Genomic DNA, 25,206 nt, shown 5'->3' with positions numbered 1-25,206 from the left:
ATGAAAAATCATGGAGATGAAAATTTCTTTAGCGTGAGTTAACGTTTAGCGCACGCTTCTGTTGATTCCGGCTAGCAAAACAGGGGATCCTTTTTAGACCTTTTCTACACGCGAAATCAATGAGCGATGATGGTGTCGTGCATCGATGGTTTTAATGAGTTCGTTGCGTACTAGTACAACCGTAGCGATCGCCATCGTTTCGTACGGTGTGCCTCACCAGCAGTGCTGTGATCATCATCGCCAACCACCAGTGTCCAGACTGCGCGTCAATCCACACTCAACCGATGAGTCCAGCTCGTGGGGTGTCGGGTCGGAATAGAAGGATGGTCTGGATAGCATCAGCGAATGCTCGTCGGCTAGCATTGCGAACTCACTGTAGCTTGGCTGACATCCTTCCCCGCTACCACCGATCCAATAGCCCGCCCGGGAGTTGTGCTGCGAGATGGGAAAGAGCGAAACAAACGACACCAACGCAAGAGGTGAGTAAGTGTGATAGTTATGCTAATTTCAAACCGGCAATCTGGAAGAGCGGAACTGTAACGATTACCAAGCAGGCTAAATCCTAGTTCGCGCATGGAGAACATTTCGTCCTAAAAAAGTGGCTTCAATCATAAACCAGCTTGTCCGCTGGGGAATGGTCAGAAAATTAACACACAAATTGAAACTCGTTCCTTTCATCTCGATTTGCCACGTGCTGGAATTCATTATGGAATGGGTGCTTGTTGGCAAACGGTATGGAGGTGGTTCTCGCGATTTGGATCGTTTTTACTGGTTTTTGAAATTTCAATGCTATGGACTTTTCAGTCAAAGTCATATTATGCCTGCCATTTCTAGCTCTTTCTCACGTACCCGGATAACCCCGTCCTTGCTACAGGCGAACGGTCCGGATGGGATTCCAGCTCGGTCCTGTCGAGTGGGATCGGTGGGCCGCTCGGTTTCTACAGTTGTGGTATTATGTTAAACAAACGAACAGTCTGGATGAATCAAGACATTTTTTGCCAACGAATCAGACGTCTGACATTTAAATTATTCAACAGTTCCTATGATGCGCTGTACATCACTCCATCCATACATCAGATACAAACAGTTCGCTTATTTGCACCGTAAAGTCATAAAGTAAGTGCAAGAAAATCTTCAAAAGGTTGCAGAGGGATGATGGTATGTTGCAGCTTCGTTAAGTAACGTTTCAGGGTTGAATGACGGATGTTTAGCACAAGGCAAAAGACCGGCACAAATCGAGTATTTCACGCTCGCAGCATTTTCTTGCTGGCTTACGTCAAATCCTGAAAGCAAACCCTTAAATATGGAAGGGAAAGTGACGGGCAGATCTGTTGCGCGTCGAAGTTGGTAAAATTAGCAATCGTAGACCATTTGTACACACAGCCTAAGGACAGCTGCGTTCCAGGAATTGCACTAAACTCAACAAAGACGTCACTAAACTCCACGAAAACTGTGCTGACCCAGGAAGAAACCTTTGGACCACATTAACCCAATCAATTTCCACCATCGTCACGGTCGGATGATCAGTAATCGAACGCAAAAGACAAGGAAGATAGTGTAGCGAAATAGGAATGGAACACTCCGAACACTTACCTCCTTCCCTCCACCCTTTCGATGGGAACTGCCCACCGGAGTGGCCGTTCCTGCTTTGCTTCCTGTCGCCGACGTGTGTTTCGTTGTGTTGCCGTGATAGTTGGTGTTGTTGCCACTACCGAGACGGTTATAGAATCGGGTCGTTGCTGTCGTAGCCATTCCGGAGCCTCCAGCAATTACCCCACTTGTGCCGGGTCCACCTGCACCCGCTCCTCCACCAGTGCCACCACCAGTTGAACGGAGTAGAGATGCTGAGGTGATGAACGTGTTCGTTTGTTTCCGGTCGCGCGGACAAGTGGGATGAGGGGAAACAGAATAAAACAAGATGGACGCAATCAGTTACAGTCGTTTGTTTTTACTAGATTGAATTTGTGCAAAGCGTAGAGTGTGAGTTCATGAGCAGAAGCTGTCGTTTTCCACGGTGTGCCTCCAAAGTGCTTGAATGAAATAAACCCAAAATTAAGATTAAATTAAGAGAATGTAACGGAGAATGTGTTTTTCCAAATCAGTTAAAAAATAATTTGGGGAATTTTGTTGTTGGAAATTACACTTATGATAATTTTTTTTTCCCACCACCTATCAACTGATCCGAGAATGTGCAAAGCAATGATAATTTGCATACTTGTATGTTACAGTTAATTAGGAACTAATAATAAGGTTAAAGGCTGATTTAATTGGTTCATGAATTGGTGTTGCATTCTTTGATGTTTATTCGACGTAATTGTATATTGTGTTATTAAATTTAACTCATTAGCACATCAGTTGGTAGTTATCACAGCATTCCATAAAGTGCTTAACGTTGATAGCGTACGAAATCATAATTATGTGGCACCACTGACAGAATAACCCGGAACACAGGCAACTGTTGTATATTATAAAATCATTAGTTCCGTAGTTGCGCGGGCGATTTTAATTGTATTTGCGTTGCGCTCAAGGGAAGCAGGCGAGATATTATGCAACGCACTGTCTGCACATAATGTTTGTTGCCACATTTTATCACAAAGTGTGTTGTCATATTTTGGATCACTCAAATCCATTCATACTTTCAAGTACATCTACGCGCATTGAAGGTGATGGTGATGTCGCACAATATCATCAGCATCACCATTAATCACAGCTGCCCGATTGCGATTGACAGCACGTGGATGGGGAAAAAATGTTCCCCAGCACGGTAATGGAGACGCCCGGTAGCTCACGAGTGATGGAGGCGCCTGGTGCACTGTGAAAGTGCACGTTCGAGGCGAGCGGTTTGACGAACGCTTGCTGAACGGATTCGGTTGTCGATGTACCTGTCGGTTGTAGTAGGGCAATGGTACCGTTTTGATTGAGGTGGTTCATCGTTATGCTTCGGTGGTCCGCTACCAGCTCATCCTTATTATCGCGTCCGGTCAGACGATCCGAGTGTGGTCCAATAATCCCCGAGACGGCATCTGGAAATAGAGCGATCCATGGTAAGCGCCACCAGGGCAAAGTGGGAACAAAGGAGGCGTGATGTTTTCAATGTTGCGCTTCTTCGGCTACGTCTAAACATCGGTCTAAATGCAAATGCAACTCATCGAACGCTAAATAATTCGATTTGATTCGAGAATGCAGATTAGCAATGATTCACGAACACAATGCACCCACCACTGGTAATAAAACAAAGAAATCATGCAAAACATGCGTCTACTTTACTGCCATCCCATGCTTTGTGCATTATTATTCGTAGGATTATTTGTTAAATAGATACAAAATGAGCCGTGTACTAGAAAACCGCTAAACGTTGAACCACTTGGGAAGAGAAACACTATATCACGGTTTAGGGATGTGTGGGTTAATTGTTTTACCCACATGATAGTGGTTTAGTAAGTGATAGTAATGAAAATAAGCTATATTACCATGCTTTGTTCTATGAAACAAATATAATGTCAAATACAATACAATACAATTATGCTGTTGTACAAGTTTTCATACACTGCCATTCAATCACCAACTTATGGCCCTTTCATATGCATTAAACAACAAAGCATCGGAATGTTTGCAATTAACACATCGTTCAGTAAACTGATCCGTACCCCTAGTTTTGGAATCAATTGGAATTGGAAATAATTTAAAGAATCGATAATACATTTGTCTCTGTTCAACATGAATGAGGCTGTTTTTCAGTAACAGTTGAAGCATTGCTCTAGGATAGTTGCTTTGTTCTGTGCAGGTATGGTTTGACAGAATTCGACGAGGCATCTTCATGATAACGTAAGAGAAATTCGTGAGAATGCTTGATGCAAACACATCCTTCGGACATTCTTCTTATTCCGGTAAACAACATTCCCTTGCTACCCGTTACAGGCGTCATGCAGTCATAGCCGCTGAAACTTCTAATTTCTGGAAAGGGATAATGAGTCACAGGATGTTTTCAGGAACACACATGCAGGTCGGAAGTTTACTGTTTGACCCATCTACTGTCGGCTTTGGGGAAACCTAGCCGAAACAAACAAATTCTCAACCCATTACAGGAAAAGAAGCACCCTGTCCGATGGGAGCTCGGTGAATACTAAACAAACCAAACACGTGTACTCACATGCAATCACGACCACTCGTACGTACCTGTGGAGCGGCGCTGTGCTGCATTAGGTGTCTGAGCGCCTCCAAGTGTGTTGCGGCGTCGGCAGGGTAGCCGACATTTCATCGCATACGAACCATACACCAACGGGTTCATGCACGAGTTTGAAACGGCCATCAAAAACAATCCGTCCTGTACGGCAACGTCGACCTTCGCAGCGCTTTCCCGATCGAACATGTACCTGCAAAGTATCAAAGCGTTTCCATTAAATTCCGCATTTTCGTCATCACTGCCAGGCATTGGAGCGTTTCGCCGTGCTGGTTAACCAGGGTGATGGTACTTACCAGAGGGTCATGACGACGTACGGTGTCCAACACCAGACGAACACGACCACAATGGTGATGGTGAGGCGTAGCGTACGCTGACGCGCCCGTTCAATATGCGTTAGGTCGTTACATCGAAGGCGCATCGTTCCGGTTGAGTTGGAATCGCTCGTCTCTGTATGCGTGGCAGGAAGTAGGAAAGTATTTTCAGTAACAACGCCATAGCAAAGGAATGTCGAATGTGTTTTCTTTCTACTGGGTATGGTTGAAATATTACATTAAGTTCAAATCTACGTAAACATACTAACTAAAAGGTGCAAATTGAAACTAATTAAAGTACTTTTCAGCAGTTAAACGTTACGCTCATGGAATTATGCGGGTAAGAAACGCGATACCATTTGTTGTCGTGCACGCGCACATCAGTCTGTGCGTATTAATTCCGGTGGAGGATGCTTGACGTAACCACACGGTCGACTAGCCGTGCAATTCATGCTAAAAGGTGTGTTGTTGAGGCACACTTGAGCATGGCCGAATTTCACCCGAATCGAATTCAATTTCGTGTCGGGTAAGATGTGCTACTCGTACGGAGTAGCACCCTCTACGAAACGAAAAAAACGAATACGAGTGTGAGTGGTTTGCGCGTTACGACTTACCCTTTTCCCGCGACCGGTTCGATATTTCGCACAGGATCACAGTGTAGGCGCCGCTGATGATCATCAGCGGCAGGAAGTACATGGCTATCACGCAGAACAGGTTGTAGGCCGTCTCGAGGCCCGGCGTAGCGAAGAACCCGAATGTGACGCATTGCGTAAACCCCGGCACTTGCGGATGTTGCTGCACGCGGAAGATAATACTCTGGGCAAAAAAAGGGACACACAATATACGGTAAAATCCAATGCAAGCCAATCCGGACCACCGGAGGAAGGTACTGGGAAGGGAAGGAAAATTAACCACTCTTCACATAACAAGGATTTGTCACGAGAAACGGTTGCCAGATGGAGATGGGAATAAAGGCAGAGAAAATCGGCATAAAGCTTGAGACTGTCAACGTACGAGCAGAACCTTGATTTGCTTTGTTTGCAGAAACGCAAGCAACTATGACCGTAAAAGACACGTACATTCTGCAAGAGTAAAAATCTAATGAAGGACCTTCTAAGATGGCTGTACGCGACCGATGTGCGTAGGGAATCGGATCTCAGTGGCTAGTGGCTGACGATAGGAAGATTCATTCGACCGAGATTCATTTATATTTGTCCAACGTTTCATGCTGGCCTTGCTCTAGTCGCCCTGCCCCCTAACGATGGGATGCGGCGAAGGACATCGTGTTAGAGATGTGCCACTGCAAGGGCCACAAAGCCCATTAGCAAAGGACAAAGCATAAGCTCGAATAATAACGCATACATTTATTTGTGTACGTGGTAAAGCATTTTGTTTTCCGTTAATAGGTGAGCCTCCTCGGAGGGTAACGAAGATGGAAAAGGAGAAAAGAAGATGAACTCTAGGTAGATTCTAAGTCCCTGTCCGCCAAGATGTGCACTTGAGGTTCGGTTATGTTTTATGTAAAAAGAAATGAAACGAAACCGCAACCAACCTGAATCCTTCTCCAAATTATCTTTTCTTTTTCGTCGGCGTTAAGCAACAATTGTACCGGTCACACAACTTTTTTTATCCATGCAGATGGGTGAATACCATCGAGATAATGAGTTAAATAAATTGGCATTGGGAAAGTTTTTTAATTACTTAACCGAGCGCAGCAGAAGAATGAACAAGCCGTTTTATGAACCCGTGAGCCTTGCGAATGTGCAAACATGTCTGAACTAAGTTTAATTGGATTCTTTCGGCAAAATTGAAAGCCGGTCGTGTTGCGGCGCGGTGGATTTTATTTCGCATTTTTTTTTAATGAGACGAGCATAACGTTTTATTAGCGACAGTTATCCGTTAACGATGTTTGCACATGAAGTTTGATTAGTGAACGAAATGAGAGAAGAATGCTGAAGGTTCTGCTTTTCATGTTAATTCATTGTGAATTTTTCCAAACTGAAAACACGTGTTCGATATGGAACGAAAGTACCATGCAAACAATCGTATGTCCGACAGCTTTATGTAAAGCAGGTTTGATGGAACCTGGAACAGAAATAACACAACAGTGGCAATAAGAGAGAGTTGGTGGCAGAAACTAACGTCGTCGTTAGGAGTTAGAAAACTAAAGACAATCGTTTCGACTGAGGACAAAGCGTGAAGAAAGGAATGAAGATATCATGGGAATATTAACAGTGAATAATCTAACACAATTTCAAGGGCGCATACGACTTCACGGGTGTAAAACTTTACAACAACACTTTACAATGACAAACGTTACATGACATAAAGCGAAAGATGGTGGATTGAAAACTCTCAGGGTGAAGATGGGCTGGCTAATACTATTCAACATAGCGCTAGAGAGGGCCATCCCTGACTCGGAGGTGGAAACTTCTATTAGTAAAACCAGATCCTGGCATACGCTTATGACATAGACTTCATTGGTTTACGGTTCTCCTACATAGCAGATGCTAACCAAAGAATTGAGCTGACGGCAGTAAACCTCAGGTTGGAGATAAGCTTGGTACCACCGGCGGCCCTGCTTACAAATTCTAACATACGTCAGGGGTGGCGAACAAATACGTGAGCTCTCTTTCGACATAGACCAAAATTTCACCTATCTTGGGTCAAAAGTCAGCACCGACAATAAAATTGTTGTTGAAATATGCACCAGGGTGCTGGCTGCCAACCGGCTCGACCATGAGCAGGCCAAGACCACGAAGCGGTTGTTGCGCCGGATAAGTAAGTAAGTAATCTAACACACTTGGATACCTTTACAAAAATAAACATAGCAAGGCTTTGATGATGTACAAGTTTTAGAGTCTGATGACTGTGACATTTAATCTTAATAATTTTGTTTCAAACGTTCATCTGACTTATGTGACGTGATGCAACCGTACTGAACATTGGTGAATAGAACGTAGTCATAGTTTAAATTCCTATGGCACAAATTGAAGCATGGTACTCACCTGTGGCATTGCATTAACAAACGCAATGAACCAAGCCCCGCCGAGCATAATTTTACCGCGTTTCCGGGCGGCTGACACGCGCAAAGGATATATCACAGCAAAGCAGCGGTCGAGGGACACGCACACCAGGACGTTCGAGCTAAGATACAGACAGAAGGCGCGCATGAACAGGAACACTTTGCAGGCAACGTTCCCGGCATGCCACTGCACCGTAATGCGCCAGCCAACCTGCAACGTGGCACGGGATTGCAATGAATCAAATTATTCTACAGCACAGACAATCGAGAAAAATTCAACGGAATGAAGATTATAGGATAACAAATCAAAGCAAAGAAAATAATTCAATTAATTTTCGTTTCGTTGGGCTTCTCTGGCGAGGGTATTTCTTCTAGGAATTTTCATTTAACAACAGATTAATTTACATGACATTCAAAACATTAAAAATGTAATAGAAATTCAAAAGAAATTCATTACGATGTGAAGAACATTTGTTGTTTCTTTAGAGAATTGACATTGACATTGTTAAGCATCTTTCCTGTCTTTACAAAGATAGAATTTGGTGCATCTGCTCATCAATTGAACGATTTATAATCCGATTAAAAGCTTACATTTGATAGAAAAACTTCGTCCGCTGTTGCGGAACTTGATGTTAATGGAAGAGTTAGTTGCAGCGGCACATTACGAAGCAAGAAATTGACTTTCAGGAGCAATTGATTCTAGGGTAAATGTTTGACGAGGAAATGCAATTTAAACGTTGTCAGTTGTCTATGACCGTCAAAGCTCTGTACGGTCTTTGTAAGGAAGAAAATGATAATCAAATAATCGTCACGAAATGTTTTCCATTAAACTCTTTGAACGATCAAACAAAGCGCCAGGACATATGTATAGGTTTCATGTATTATACGCTAGCTAGAGTAGTAACATAATAATATCATTACACAGCCCCTTCGTTTACCGCGAGTGCCAATCAATTAAAGGACCAATATCTATCAAACGAAGCGCGTTTAATTATAACGTAAATTAATCACAGGGAAATTAATATCCATTATGAATGTTCACAATAACAATGTTCCAATAACAATATTGGAGGCTTTAATAAATTACAGGATGTCGTTCGCTCTCATATGAGCACGTTTCAATGCAATATTAATTCAGCTATTGCATAATCGATTACACAGGATTATGTGAGATGCCATTCTTTCCATGGAAATTGATCCTAGGAAATCGATTCCAGCATCACACCATAAGGCGAATAACTTTTTTCTTCAGAATTTATTATTCTCCTTTGCTCATAGATGACTCTGTTAGTAAATGCACTTAGAATGATCATATAGCTAAAACGTTCAAATAGTCCTATAGCTTTATTGAAATTGTAATTTGTGAAATGAATCCAACCAAACCAAGTAATCAAGTATTGGTCGGGGAAATATTTTCTCTCTTCAAATCACACAATTTTGTAGAGAAAACAATACAATCATTTTATGGTGAGTGTAAATGGAAACATGCTTTTGCATTTAATACGCAAACCATGGTTATTCGCATGCCCAGCCATTGATGCTTGAAGCTTGGTAGCATATGTAAAAGAGGATAATGAAATTCTGAAACCATGTCGTGGTTTGCATCGCTCTATCGAGTGCCCCAATCCCCGGTGCTGTGTTTCGCTAATCGCCACCGCATGGTTGCAGGTTGCAGTAAACTTTCACTTACCTCCAGTGGAATCATGATGAACGCGACCATTAGATCAGCCACGGCCAAATGGCAGATCATGAGGCTGACACGCGAACGACGATGGCGCCTGGAGCGGAACAGTGTTATGACAACCGACAGATTGCCGCCGGCCGCTATCACAAACAGGACGCAGTACACAATTATGACGGCTACGGTGGAGTCAGTGTGTCCTGTAAAGAGTTGCAACGTGACAAGTAACCAAAAAGGCTGGTGAGATAAATATGCTGTCAATGTATCGGTTTGGTGGTGTATGGACGTGTTTTAAACTGTTGCAGCTTGAGATAAATGTGCCTTGTCCTTTTGCGGAGGGTTTGCAACAAACTAGTAAAGGAAGTAGAGGGGATTAGTTACCGTTTTTAACATTGTTGAGCTCGTACAGTGAACACGACGCATGATAACTAGGGTCGAATATTCCGAACCTCTTCCGGCGTGGCGAGGGGTTTTCTAGATAAATGTTGTCTTTAGCAGATGGTATGTTTGATGCTACAGGAAATCTAAACCCTATTCAGATGCTGCGTATAGAAGATTTAACAAAGACAGTCTTGGAACGATTTCTTAAGATAACCGTATTGTGTTTGATTCCTTGCTATATAGTATAGGGCTGCCTTATCCATCTTCTGACGGATGGAAACGTCATAAGACATAGACAGACCAGAGTATAGAGTGAGTGCAACCATTTAAGATTCATTTAAACAATAGCCGAACGAATGCTACATTAACATTACTAAATTTAAAACTAAGAGAAAAAGTTTTGTATAAAACTGCCTGAAAGTATGCAATATGTAAAACAAATGTTTGTTATTAATGGTTGTTGCCTATCTGCTATCATCGATGACTGAAAATTGATCTCAACCATGCTGGTTCAAGCACTTTGATCCTTTTCTTCGCTGTCCAGAAAGTGAACATCTTTAAAAGAAATCATGTTTATCTAGAAACATAATGGCACGAATTGCATGCATGTTGCTGAAGGGTTATTATGCTTTGCCCACATCTCGTACCACAAATCCACAGAAAAGGAAAATTTCCATTGTCCAATACATTAGTTCATATAACTTAAGGAAGGCCTGTCTGTGACGGACTGAGGAGTCAAAGCATTGACTGGATCGATTGTACCTCTTCATGCAGCACTTGAACTTGAATCGGTTGGATAAACAAGGCTAGAGAATATGAAATATGAGATTTTATTTTCCCATATTCTATTTGACCTTTAGCTTAGAGCGAAAAAAAAATGTAAAAGAAGTTTTGAGATTGAGCTGTATGCGGTACGATCCGAAGAGCCATGTTTGTTGTATTCGTCGTATTTTAAAATTTTCCCACTGTTGCTTTCCTGGCATCGTACATTTAGCTTTCTATTTAAAACCGCTTCACAGTCGAAGCATTTTTGAAACGTGAGTGAATCAATTTCTATAAGTTTAACGTGTTTCGCTATGGAAACAATTGAAATAATCACCTTGAGGACGATGGCAATAGACGCAATGACTCTGAACGCTCACGATTCGTTGGACGTGTTTGATTGCAATCCAAAGGTATCTGTACTTTGATAAACATTTTTATTTCTTTCCTTCCAGTTCCATTTTTTATTCTTCTTGTCAAAAGTGTTCGTTCTCAACAGGTATTGTTTTGAATTTTTTTTATAAAAATAAACCGCATTGCATTCAAACGCGGCTGACTGACAGGAGTGTCTTGTTAAAAATAACTACGAAGCTGTCAAAACAATCACACGACAATCACGTCAAACCATTCGTTATACGAATTGCACGATGGGCGGTAAATATGGTGTTTACAAAGTATGAAATACAACCGTAATGCCTGCAGTTATGCAAGTCAACTAACAATATGCTAGACACTTTTAACAGAGTTGTCGGTTGGGTTGATTTGAAACTAAAGAAAACTAATTCATTGAAAAAGAAAACATTGTATGTAGAAAGGATGCTCCATAAGAAGAAAATTTGATTGGTTTTGTTAGTTTTCTTTTCTAGCTACGAATGTAATTTATTTTTATTTATAAGACAGTACAATAGCAATGGATCGTGTCAGTATGCTCTGTGTAGGAATCATGAATTCGGTTAAGGACACCGGCTTTAGCACTGTCCAACGGAGGCGTTCGATTGGAAAGCAATTACTGCGTTGGGTGCGTGGGCAACAACGCAACAAGAAAGTAATGCAATGCATAACAGCACCCATGAAAATCCCACCAGGGTGGATGTTTTTCCCGTTTTCCATGAACAAACGTTTGGAGCATTTATGTTTCAAAACGGCGCTTCATTGGTGAGTGAATCTGGTGCTGCAAGATATTTGTTTTTGTCACCAAGGTAACTGGTCAAGCAAAATGTACGATGCGAATTCTAGAAATTTCGTTTCCGTTTGTCTCTTTTCTTTTTCAATTCCTCGAAGAACGGTCTAACCGTATATCTGCCGTTTGTGTTCATCTTATAAAAACAATTTAGAATTCAAAATAGCTCATTACCGTGATCAGCGGTGTGTACCAATTATACCATTACCGCTCTCCGCACTGTGTGTCTTGCTTTATATGATGGAATTGCTAAGGAAAAGTGCAGATGAGATTTGCATAATTGAATGCTTTGGCACCATTGCTGAAAGAAAAGGAACCTCATCCGGGTATAACTTTTCGACGAGACATTCCTAGTTAGTGGGGAAGCAAAAACGATAAAGATAAATGCCGTCCGGTAGGCAAATGCTATTAGTCTTTCGATTTCAGAATCGTTATTTGCCATTTGCCACCTCGTAAATCTTGGCACCGGTCGAAAAGATGGGCAGAAAAACATCTGTGATTTTGCTTATCGTTCCCATTCGGTTAGCTTGATTCATGGTGTGGTGAGCAAACATTTAATTGGTTTATTGCTTCAAATCGGATCGACTGCGACATCGAGTGAGTTGATTGAAGCCGGAGGTAATTAAGTTCATGATTAAGGACACTCTGCGTCGTGATTAGTTGCATCAAACGGTTGGCATTATATGGGTGGTGAAGTGAAGATAACAGTAAGCAAAAATAGATTTTCCAGTGCAAATTTCACATGTCAAATGGTTGACAAATGCTAAACGATTTGTCGTTTGGAGCAGTGAGCACCGTTTGAGATAAACATGGGTCAAATTGATAAATGTTCACTCATTTGCTGAAATGGGACGGACAAATCCGGATTAGGGCAATCAAGAAGGGACGTTATTGTATACTGGAGCATACACATTATACATGATAAAACCTGTTTCCTTTTTGGTCTTATTACCCATTTTGAATGATTTAACGGAAGCATACACATTTTTAGGATCGTCCGAGTGGAGCAGCTCGCCTAGAGTTATGCAATGTACATTCTCCCTCTAACGACTCATGCTTCATTTAACAGCTTAAAACTGTATGAAAACTTTATATGAGAACTATACGATTCAAATTGGTTAAAGGACAACTTTATTCATGTTGGAGTAGTAGTCTACTCGTAACTAATCAAGCGACACATTGTGAGTGCATCCACCACTAAAACTTTATACTTTTCGCACAAAAAAAGACTCACTATTCGTTCAACAAACACCAATGAATAGCACTTAACTTGGAAAAAAAGTAAAAAAGAAATGCTAGATAAAGTTTGCGCCTTCAATTTATTGTGGCTGCAGAACATAAGTACGTTCCACACTGTTAGTGTCACATTGAATGGATTGCACTGAACAAGCTACACTACTGGTAATGGTATACTAGAAAAAGTTTCACCCGACCATAGATAGACTCATCCTTCTGCTCCAAGCATAATGTTATGTATTTCTTAAAGATTTATTAAACAAACGTTAAAACGTTACATAAGCTTCTCCGAACTTCCGAATATCCACCTCCACGAAGCATGATAGCAGGTTCTTACAGGCAGTCAACGAAGGCAAAACGTAACATAATTATCGATAGGTGGATATTTTACGAACACAGGATCAACGGGATTTTTTCTATCAACGAAATGGGAGAACCTCAAGATAAGCAACATAAATTGGCTACCTTTTCCTGCATCCCGGCGAGCATACTTTAACATTACTGAGATAAGTTAGTAACTCCGATTACAGTGGATTGATTGTGAACCTATTTTAACCGGCTTGTGCTGAACCACGGGTAGTGTTTTAATAATGTTTAACGTGTCCATTTCTCGCTTTAAGAAACATAATCCCTGCATCGGAAAAGCTGTCAATTTTGTAGGAATTCCACGTGAACATTTCAGTGCGCGACTTGGGTGGTTCGAACCATTCGCCATCGATTGACGGTTTTCTAATCAAGAAGGTAAATGGAAAGTTTGGTTTATGTTTGTCTTGTATGGGTCTCGCTGATGCGCCCACGAATCAAATTTTCAGCTAGGGAAGCAATTTTTATTTGCAATCGTTTTCAGTTTGTTAAGCGCTGGATCTCCTACGCATTCTGTACGACAACATGTTTTCATCAAAGTGTCGCGTAAAGAGCAACGGTTTATGAACCGAATGGAAAGTTTTCCCTCCCAAGCATAAGGAATCTCTGGCAACACGAAGTATTTTTTGTCTAAGTGCTATCGCTGAAGCAATGTGGCGAGTGGGTAGGAAAGTAAATGAACTCGGTGACAAGTGGAACCAGCAGATCAGCAGCCCCAGCCTGATCGCAGTTCTGGGGGTAAATTACGTGCCCATCATGGTTTGGTTTTTAGGTTGCCTGTTTTCTTCACTACGTACAGAAGCAGAAGTTTGTTTTTTAATTCTTGTTTTTCTTTTGCTAATTCGCAGGCAGGACAGGATGTGTTGAAGATAAATCTGCTCGCACCCAAAGGAGGGATACCGTCAGACGGAAGATTAATTTCGGTGTGCGGTTTTGAAAGTTTTTGTAACGCATGTCACACACAGTTGGAGTCCACTGGAACGTGTGCTATTGTTGAAGAGAAGACACGACAAAGTGTAAGTGCTTTTCGGTTTCAATTTAGTGGATGAAACTTAACGCATATATAATGTTGATAAATTAGAAAAACCGTCAGGTGTTGCTTCGCTTCATCGATTCAGTTTGTTTCTGGTCTTCTGATCAAAAATGTGTTACTTTGCGCCATTTTTCCCTCTGTATTGCTTGCCTAGTTTATGGAGCATAATTTGTTGAACTTTTGTACCTAACAGGGGGAATAATGTTATGAGACAGGGAAACATTAAAGAAAAACCAGTGAACGCAACATAAATTATGGCAAGAATAAATTGTAAAACATTCGACAACATAAAACATTTCTTTCGCCTCGGGTGTGACGCAACTTCCCACCGTGTAAGAACTTTCAACCGTGCGCTTATAAAAGATTCAACGATTAATTCTCGCTCACCATCTCAGATACATCATTTAACTTCTTCCACCGTAAATCTCATACAGTTGATGATTATTATCGTGCTACCTTGTTGTGGATTGCCGTTTCCATAAAGTTGCTCAAACTTACTGGTGCTTTGCCGTTATGTAATTGAAGGCTGCACGACAGGAAATGGCAAAAAGTTAGCATCACTACAGCAACGCAACCAGGATGTATTTAGTTTGCATTTGATTATAATTTTAAAGGATAAAAGTTGTTCTTATTGTGCGAAACATCAAAGGTAAGATTTAATGTTCAGTGTAACAGAAAAGTCTAGCAGAAAAAAGCAATACCGTTTTACTAATGCTTCGTTAATTAGTGGAATCCTACAGATTTACCGAAAACCTAGATGTAAATAAAGTTGGGTGTTGTTTATTGTTTTTACAGAGACTTTGAGCTGGGCAGCTTCATTCGCTAAATAAAGTTGGCTGAAATAGCAGTAGGTGTGGTGATTTTTATTTTATTCTAAATGTATGCAATACTCATAGCACACCCCTTACGTTATGCAATTAACATCAAACTTGGTCTATTTACACACAGTTGAAAGTTTAGACAATTATGCACATATTTTCAATGGAATTATTCTCACTTTAATGAAATAAAAAGATCAACAATAAATTTCTAAACAATATGTAAGGTTGCGTTGATATGCATAGAGATAACATGCAGTAAAACATGAGTGAGAACTGACCACCATTTAGCAGCCATGCGTTCTGCAATCGATTTTAATTACACAAAAAGCAGGTTTAACATCTAAAATATGTGCACATTTAGTAGTAAACAAAGACGCAACATGATCACTAACGAGTTTGGGTGTCAATTTCAGACCATCTCATCCATTCTGGTGTGAAAATGGTGCATTGTTTTAGCCAACGTGGAAACTAATCGTTTGGCTGTATTGTTTGGCATCGAACCAAGCGACCGTTTACCTCTAAACCGCGGTTCGTGACCGAGAATCTGTGCAATATTGCGTGCCAAACTGGGTGAATTTATCGTCGTTTGCATCACGTGTCACACTTCCGGCAAATGGGAGCAGAAAGGCCAGTGCAGAAGCAGAACATAAACTTCGCCCACTCGCGAATCCTTATGTGCCCCGAGAGTGGGCTTCTGCCAGCGTTGGGGAAACCCTTTTGCGCTCGACACTTTGCAGAATTAGGTGGAGATGTATCCTTCCTTACGTGGGCCAGACCAACAGAATATGCTTTTGATGTCCACTGCCGCGCAGTCTGGTTTAATCCAGCAAAGCAGCACACTGGACGGAGTAACAGTGTTTGATGCACCTCTGTAAATGTACCTCAAAATTAATGCAACGGAAATTAGGGATAGATTTACGACCTAGCGCACACACGTCGTTTGCTGCTAAATTGGTTCCGGTGGTAATCGACGTTGCTATTTGGCGATCTGCGCTAGTTTTCAAAACTCATCACACAAGTGTATACATAAACTATGAAATTAGGTTTTGGAGAATTAACAGGATTTCTCTATTTAATATTTTAATTATAATTCACATTATGATTCCTAAAGCATTTCGCATCGTCAGTTATATGGAGCAAACTCACTAAAAACGACATGTTTTCCTTAATGAATGATTCCTCTGCGACTAACACGCTACTAGTCGTAATCAGCATGGTCACCACTTTTTCACCCACCGTATCCCGTCTGCTATCTACGATCGGATAATCTAACCACATTATACTGCCGTGAGTTTGCTGCCGGAGGGATGTATATTTAATTAACAGGCGGAATGAACGGTTACTGGTGGCCCGCATTGGTTCCCAGAAATTGCTAAGGGAAAACCCGTCCATGGATTGTTCGTCCCAGTACTTAATTTGTTTGTTGCTCACATAATGGCCCACAACACATGTGGGATGTTCAATGTGTCACCCATTGCATTCGCGTACGGACAATGGTACCGGATTTTTGCCGAGATAAATAATTCTTCTAGCGATTAAATAATCCGTTAAGCTTTTCTCGGTCATTGGACAAAATAGCCCGAAGCGTTCGTGCTGAACAACTGCAACAGAACCATACCTTACGTTTTATTTCAATTACGATAAGAGAGGAATTAATATCTGCAAACAGTTATGCAGAGACAACATTGATGTTTTACAAGGAAAATACTATTCGTAACATTATCGATTATTTTTAAATAGGAAAAATAAGAAAAATATGAAGAGATTATGATAAGAATTGCTCATTTATTTCATCAGATTTGGTTTTGAAAATATTAATTAGTTTACTATTTGTGCCATTAGCAGATTGAACGAAATCTCAAACTTAATTTAATCTCATAATTTCAATGACGCCTAAGTTTATGCAATGGCCATTACAAGACTTTTCTTTATTTTCACCTTCATTATTCAATTCTTCAATGCAATCAACACTGCGTGTGTCTAAACATATACAACCCAATGGTACATTTGGAGTCCATTTCTTTGAAGTTTGTGGTCCAGTATTTTAATCGTCTGTTTTTGCTTGAAGAAAAGTAATTAATTTCGTACGCTGCAATGCTTCTTTTTGGTGAATTAAGTAAACACTACGCATCACTGGTTGTGCAAAGTTTAGGAATACTAATATTTGTATTTCATCTACCGAACCGGAGCTCTCAATCAATCATTCATGTTTCAAGCACTCGAACTCGATTGTCTGAGGTGTAGAATTTTCAAACGTTATCGCAGCATGGCCGAAAAAGCATCTGTAAGGCGCTATAGTGAAATGGTTTGCAGATATCAATAATTTATTAAGGCCACGGTGGATTAAACCGTTCGTTACTTGATCGCACGTCAGGACCTTAATCAATGTGTCTTCATTGATGACGTTTGTATCCCGCTTTTGGGTGTTAAATCATTCACACACGTTTGTTTAATGCTTTAAATTCATGGTATCGCACATCCCATGGAAACAAATGGCACAATTCGTTCTTGAATCGATTGATGATGGAACGCCGACAAATGACTCGCCACATCCATCGTGAAGAGAACGTGAATCATACACGTGTTTCGATCGTTTCATACACCGTCAGAATACCATGTACTGATATGGCAGCGAAACGTATAGCTTATCACCATGTAAACCCTTTTTTATCACGTTAAAATTCTTCACCGAAGTCATGTGTTCTTTCCAGAAGTGAAAGGGTAAGGCATAAGAACGTTTAACATGCTTCTTGAAAGTTGTCCTCAAATTGGGAACAGTGGAAAACGGCACAAGTTTCTTGATGTGCTTTCATATTTATACATCTCGGGAACAGCAACCGGCTCACTTTAACACACCATACGTACGGTGTCCACCGGCGTGAACCCAGAAAGTCATCCAAAGCAGGAGGTAGTTCACTTCTTTACTTTTGAACTCACACCGGCACGTTTTCATCCTCTCCCTTGCGTTTGTTTAGATCATGTTAAGCTCATCCCATGTCAACGGTGCACAGCCGCAAGCTATCCGAAGAAAGACGACCCGCCAGAATACCTACTTAGTGGACCAGTAAAAGGATTAGAACATTGTAAGGTGCAGGGAGGAAAAAAATGGCATCGTCAGATAAATAGGATACGTTAACTTCGTTGTGTGGTTTTGGAGGTAAGTGGCTGGAACGATCCAACATTAGCAGAGAGCAACTTTTTGTCACGTTGGCAAACAATTTTCCACCGTCCTAGTCACGACAACTCCCAAAGGCAAATGATTTTACAGTGGCAAGTTGCCATCCACATTTTACCTGTCACCGGCACACAAAGCAGATGCAGAAGATGAGATGAAAGCAAAACTATACCTATTAAAACCACCCACGGCTTGAACGATGTAGAGAAAAAAATACGCCTCGATGTATGCAATCTGTGCGTCAAATTGTATTTTTCGTAAGTAATTGTTGGTTTTGAAATAACTTTTGTGTTATCTCGGTCAACCCTTTTAGTATGAACAATCCAAGACGTAGTTCTGTGATCTAATTATATGCTCTGTAGTTCGCTTCACCGTAGCTCTTGCGAATAGTCAGTCTTGCGTATGGAGAATTAGTCCTGATAGTAGACCAGTGCAGTCGTGTGAAAAACCGATGCTGCTAAAAATCACACCAACGGGTCGCTCTGAGCTGTAGCTGACTGCACAAGCAAAGCATATGGTTGAATGTAAACCCCTTTTGTATTCGGTGCTAGGACTTTTCATTAATGCACGACAAAAGTCGCATCTTGAACAAAACATGGAATATAGGGCAGACGTGAATTATGGCCCCGACAGAGAAGTTCGTTTTTGATGTGGTTCATTATTCTACAATTCATACGCATTGGCGTGGAAAGCAATGGCGAAAAAACCCTCTGCTGCATCGTTATCATAAAAGGACACAAGTTTTTCTTCACCTTTCACCACGTTTCACCATTGGTATGAAAAAGGCAAAAGTGAAATATGCAAACAACAATATAGCGTAAAATAAACATTATCCAAAAAGTGATATTCAACCTTAAAAATTGAACCACCTCGGTCCTCTAGGCTACATAAAACGCGTGGGATAGCAGCTGGTGGTAAGTCCGAAAAGGTAAAATAATTTTCGGTTATGTATTCGTTTAACCTTTTTATGTTGGTTGGTTGGTTGGTGTGGTTTTACCGTGAGGATCACTCACAGCCACCACTGCAGAGAGGCTGTGGGGTAAAGACACCAGGGCATATACATGGACACTTCATTAAAGTCGTTATTTTGGGCACTGCGCCGCCCAAGAATGGTGTTATTAAACATTTACACTGCATTGATCCACTGGGCCATCCCGTGGGTGTTTACACTGCTGGAATAAGCCCATGTGGACAAACATATGCAGCCCATCCAAGGAGGACTTTGTCCTTAAATCTCTTACCCTACACAGATTAAAGAAATGCTGCTCACCGTCACGGGCAACGAAAGGTTCGTTGTACGTTCTCGCGAATAAATCTTTATAATGTATTATAATTTTTCACCAAATGTACTTTACTACTAGAACGTGACATAAAGCCGCACAACACAAACAATGGTATGTATTACCAGGAAAGCTTCCACGCTATAGAAACAATTATGATTATCGTGCAGGAAAAACGACAATCAGTTTTGTACGTGAGAAAGAAAAATCCTCCATCTGCCTCACGGTGCTAAGCATTTCATCTATTTTAGAGCGTTCCATTGACGCCCAACGGCATTATCATCATCACTTGCTTTGACTCGATCCGTTGCAAATTTGGCAAATCTGTTTTGACTAGTCATTTTAATTGCAAAATTCATTTAAGCACTTCTTCAAATAAGGCTGCAAAAGCCTTCACCCCTAGGCGAAAAATCTGCTAATACATTGTACGTTGAACGTTGGAAAAAAGTGCACCATTGTTCTTTTGGCGAAGAAGAAAATCTTAAAGATTTTTTTTTTTTATTCTGATAGTTTTTGTTCTACCCACGTCGATAGAACAATTTAGTAGCAGGGCGACTTTTAATAGGAGCTAAGCGGGCAGAAGCTCCAGTGTCTGAAAATCACGGTGTACAATGGAAAATAGCTGAATTAGCAGGCTGGTGTGCGTCGGTGCGTTGGATCTACTAAAGCAAGAAGCACAGGAAAGCATTGAAATTAAAGGCTTATTGTTGAAAATTCAAGTGAATCGAGCGTTTGTGAAATGGTCGAACATCGAAAATTAGGAGTCGTTTTTAGAAGGAATGAATGTATAAATAACGAGAGTGATGTAAAAATTAAGCACTCGCGATTTATTTTCCTGGATTGATTACTCTGTCTTTGAAAACTGATTTTTCTAAGCCTGAAGGTGTGCAATCATTATTTTTTATGTCATTTTTCATATTCTCGAGAACATTGAGAGTTGCTGTCAGACGGTGATTATAATGTTGAATTGCATACCTTCAGGCGGGTTCGCATTATACGGTCGTAATGGTGAAACTTGTATACATTACATTTTGCCACGTTTGCCCTTTATATTTTGTATCCCTTAGCGATATTTTTAAAGCAAACGAGACCAGATGTTGCTAACGTTGAATAATGTAGATGAACCCTCTAATGGAGGTGTAAATTAATTCTATACATCGTATCCTTTTCACTTCGTCTTCACGTGAACCACTCTCGAACGGCACATACCGTGTAACGTTAGCATTTTGGTTGAAAAAAGTGATCAGACGTGTAGAAAAATTGAACGGATTTTTACACTAGGCCTCTAGTCATCCAGTCAGCCCCAAGCATTGTTGCTGTTAAAATTAAAGATGCTGCCGAAAGTAAGTAACCCCAGCACGACTGACGGCTTTAGCAAATTTATTATCCTCACGATAATAAACCGATAAGCAGTGGAATTATCTAACACCTTTGCCTTTAGCCACAAGTTTGATAAAGGAAGGAAGGAAGGAAGGAAGGATCAACGATGGATAAAGAAGGTTGCACAGGATTGTTAAGACGGATGGGGTGTTAAGCGAAAGGATTACAGTTCTAATATAAAAACGTTAAAAGTACGATAAGCCCACAAAACAGGTTGTTGACATTCATTTTCATGTGAGCAAGTGGGTTATTGATATGTTTTTATGGTGGTGCGTTGCCGTCACTACCGGTAGGAAATCCATTTGGTCCGTCGGTTGGACCGCAAAAAGGTTACATTACATCCTGTGTAAACTTTCTGCTCGAACCTCGAGCTTACGGGGAAAAACCAAGGGAAATCACCTTCGCCACTAACCTCAGCCTGCTTCTGTAGCGATACTATGAAATCGATGGAGTGCCTTACACCAGCCCATGTCTCCCGCACTGGTAGGAGAAAGGGGTTGCGGATCGTATTGCGAGTTTGCGATACCACATGATAAATGCATCCAACGCATGTAGCAAGATCGATGTGTGGCGTGGGTAACGGGTTAAACATAAGTCCTCATTGAACACAATTTCTGCAACGCTGTCTCGGGACAGCAAATCAGATATAGTAGTGCTTCTGTTACATGGTCTCATTCTTATATCAAACAAGAAGCTTCTCGTGGGACATGCGATGGCTTTAGAACAGTGTAGGATTTACGGTGAGGTCTTTTTTATTCCCCATTTCCATACCAGCTGTTCTTTGCCGGAAAGTACACATATTTTATGGACGACATTTGGCTACCGAATGGTATCCGTGTGAGTACCACTAGGAAGAAGGATATAAAAACCTGTATCATCGACCAGCACGACAGAACTAGTTTCTCCCAGCGCGATAAAGATCATCTAATATCAATAGATGGTGCATTTTATGGCGCAATATTGGGACACGCAGGATTACCCTATTGCATGAATATTCCCACAAGCTGTTCCTCTTTATCGTACGCCATTGCCTGCTGCAAAAAAAAATATGGAGTGCATAATACGTTCCTCAACAAGTTCGTATCCTTCCTGGTTGATGGTGGACGAGAAATTAAAGTCTGTTGACGATTTATGACTGTGGTGGTTTAATAACCTTTGCAGAAGAACCTGAAAGATGTATAAACTGGCTTTTGAAGCTATCCGCCGTTGAATGCTATTGCTCAAGTATCAGAGACGTAAAGTATAGGCAATATTCATAAGATAAACCACAGCAAAAATGACGACTTTTCATGAAATATTTTGCAAGCCATTGGTGGTGGGTTCATTTTGAGCGGATATTCAAAAAATTATAATTCTCAGTATTCCTTTCTTTTTTTCAAAACAAACACGCTTTTTTAGAATTTGTAATTCAAACATGTTTGAAATATGTACGATATTTTCTTATATTGATTATGAATTGACAGTTTTTAGCAACTGGACAAAATGGACAAAATATTGACATTGTATAGTGAAATTGGACTTCTCTGGATTCCACCACAAACATTGGTTTGTCGTAAATTGGATGGAACCGTAATCCAAAGTATTCCATCAGATTTTTGTGATTCGTATTTTGCCTTTTCTATTTGCTGCATGATTTGCTTATCCGGCACTGACTTCGATGGCATTCTCCAACATGCTGCGTTTGTACTAAACCGTCGTCTTTGGTACTTGTCCTTCCATGAAATTATACCCTTTGCGATGCCACGGGTAGATTCCAAACTACCCATTAACGATAACGAAGTTGGCTTGCTTTCCCGGAGCATCACAGCTTCCGTCAGTTAGACATCCTATTAGCTAAGCGGTAAATGTTCGGTGTTTTGGTTTTAAACCATGATGAAAATTTAAACTGAAGGTATCTGTAAATCGTTAAGATACATTTTATTGTGGTTAGGCGATCAACCGTTCAACATCAAAGGCTACAAGATCAATCTTACAGGTGCAAGAAATGAAGGTTATCGCCAAGCTCCTAATTAAAAAGGGGATATGCTCGTATTTATGAGGCACATTGCATACCTTTAGGCGTTTATAGAAAAAAGAAAAAAGTTTATAGAATAAAGAAATGTTCATTGAATGAAAAAAAATATTAAAAGCTATATATTGATGAAAGTCATTTTTGGTCGATTGAATACTGTAATGTGTACCTGTTACAATGCCGACACAAAAATTTTAATTGTGTAACCAGCTTGTACAACGCAACTTCCATGAATAATGTTTTTACCATTATGGTTTAATTTAATGGATAGAACTGATTTAATTAGCGTGTACTGGCGTTATTATTCTGCGATGCGAGGGTTGAAAACGTTTGTTAAATGAATGGATAGTTTACTATATAAAGCCTACAAGGAACTCTGGCTTGTTAACCGATACGGGCAATATATACCCACCACAACCTCATGGATTCTAACAAAGCTAATGGTTCGTTGTTAAATTTATTGTGATCAATATTTTCAACCATCGTGGTATGTTGCGTTCATTCGCCATCAGATATTGCGCACACTTGCATTTATACTGAGAAATGATGCGCTTGATTGGTGTTGTTATGCAATTGATTCGATCTGCATGTATATTGGAATTAATAATTCACTTCGCAGAGCAGCAGCCTGTTAAAACACTGATGTGAGTCAATTGAGATTACCAGTGACATTGCTTCACGATCGGTACCGTAAGGCAATTAAAAGTGGAAAAAAATGCGTAAAATTACGACATTTTACAAACATTTAAAAAAAGGTTCATGTTGAACTATACAATCCTGCTTTGAAAACGAACAAATTCCCCTAGACGTTGGTAAGCACCTTAAACAAAACTTTGTCGGCAGCACCTTTATCATTCAACTTTCTCCTATAAACAGAGTGAAATTATAATCGTTTCAAGGAACTTACTACTATTGCTGTCCATCGAGCACGTAATCTTGTGGAAACTGTGGAAAACGGCACGAGTAGTTGGTTCTGGAGGGTTCGAGGGCGGGTCATATAATTTATGTGCTCAAATAAACTGCGCTGTATACAATCGGCGCTAGACACGGCTACAAATACTTAATGGCTTGTACCACAATAGTAGCGACCTTTTTAACGACTTATTACCGTGCTTCCGTGGTTCTATTGGGCTGCACCAATAGCACCACAAGCCGATCATAGACACGACTTTGGGTTCTGGGTTTTATGGCTCCCTGCAGTAGTTTCGTAGCTCGTATCAACAACTTGACTGATGGCATCGCGATTGAAATGTTACATGTTTGACGTCAATAACTTGTGTCTGACTAAGTGGGAACAATTTTCAGCCTATCAATTTCACCGTTTCACGCACATTACCTGGAGCCGTGATGGTGACCTCCGAACCGTTTTTGTCGAGTCCTCCGACCAAGGCAGATCCGTTCGGTGCGAGTCCACCGTAAACACCCAACCCGTACGGGTTGGTGCCGGAAAAGTTACCATTGACAGCCGCACTTTGAAGATACTCCTGCAGATATTCATGCTGAAGGGAGATATCCATGATGTTAAGCAATCCAGCTGCCAGGTACATCCAGAGTGAGCTGCCTCCACCGGCAGCAAGTTCACTATCGTGCACACAAAATCATTCACTCCGGTGGCAATACACCGGTGGGCTGATGTTTTCGACGGCAATGGAAACCTCCAAGGCGAGGTGTTAATTTGCTTGCCAAGTGTAACTTTATGCACTAACACCGGAATGGGCCATTCCACGCTCAACTACCCCCTCTAGGGGGAAATTCTTTAACAGAGCACAGCGCGAATGGTACTCGCGATCGTAGTTGACTTTCCGAGAACCATTGCACACACGAAACGGAAGTTATAGATTTTAGCACACCGACAATTCACACCCATAAGCATTGACAGGATGCTGCACAATCTCCCAACCCGACTGTATTGGTATGTGATTCAACTGACCACTGCACTGAATTGTGACAATTGGAAGATAATTACTTTTCACTAGCATATTCCACCGATAATTCCTTTAGTTGCATTTCAGTCGGAGTAGCCAATTTCGACGGTAATACAGGCGGTACGACTCCTTCAATTAAACCAACTTGATTTGTTTTGCATGCGGCACTACGCTGTCGTCACACGTTGCTACACTATTTAGAGAGCAATTCACCACAACTGTAATCAAATGACGTTTCACTTTGCTAAGATATCAATATTTGCTGCATATCTTGATACACTTGCTTTTGGCACTCCGAATTCGTTTATACACTAAGCAGTACCTCAAACGACGTTCCTCCTGTTAGTGCGCAATGCTTCACGCAGTATCTGATAACAGGTAACGGCGTTAGACGTTTGAATTCACGCGGGAAATCAGTCACGGCAGAGTGCACTTAATCCAATTTTGCACAGCCACACG

The 25,206-nt window shown here is 41.0% G+C and overlaps 1 protein-coding gene across 1 annotated transcript; it reads right to left on the bottom strand.

Moving 5' to 3' along the window:
* Nucleotides 1–234: 234 nt before the first annotated feature.
* Nucleotides 235–24,369, bottom strand: LOC128709998 (adipokinetic hormone/corazonin-related peptide receptor variant I-like). The gene is made up of 9 exons (XM_053805037.1): nucleotides 24,159–24,369; nucleotides 9,210–9,400; nucleotides 7,503–7,730; nucleotides 5,109–5,310; nucleotides 4,477–4,630; nucleotides 4,177–4,373; nucleotides 2,883–3,023; nucleotides 1,594–1,844; nucleotides 235–435 (listed from the first exon to the last, which is right to left on the bottom strand). The coding sequence occupies exons 1-9, from the start codon at nucleotides 24,367–24,369 to the stop codon at nucleotides 235–237; spliced, it is 1,776 nt and encodes a 591-aa protein (XP_053661012.1).
* Between the last annotated feature and the right edge of the window lie 837 nt (nucleotides 24,370–25,206).

The sequence above is a fragment of the Anopheles marshallii genome, chromosome 2 (assembly GCF_943734725.1).
Source record: "Anopheles marshallii chromosome 2, idAnoMarsDA_429_01, whole genome shotgun sequence".
Taxonomy (NCBI): domain Eukaryota; kingdom Metazoa; phylum Arthropoda; class Insecta; order Diptera; family Culicidae; genus Anopheles; species Anopheles marshallii.
This window is presented reverse-complemented; position numbering and strand designations above follow the sequence as displayed.

Coding starts and splice junctions, on each gene's coding strand:
- LOC128709998 (XM_053805037.1), bottom strand. CDS start 24,369: ATGTACCTGGCAGCTGGATTGCTTAACATCATGGATATCTCCCTTCAG. Junction 9,401..24,158: donor GGTCACCATCACGGCTCCAG/GTAATGTGCGTG, acceptor AACTCTTTACAG/GACACACTGACTCCACCGTA. Junction 436..1,593: donor GAAAGGGTGGAGGGAAGGAG/GTAAGTGTTCGG, acceptor CCCATCTCGCAG/CACAACTCCCGGGCGGGCTA.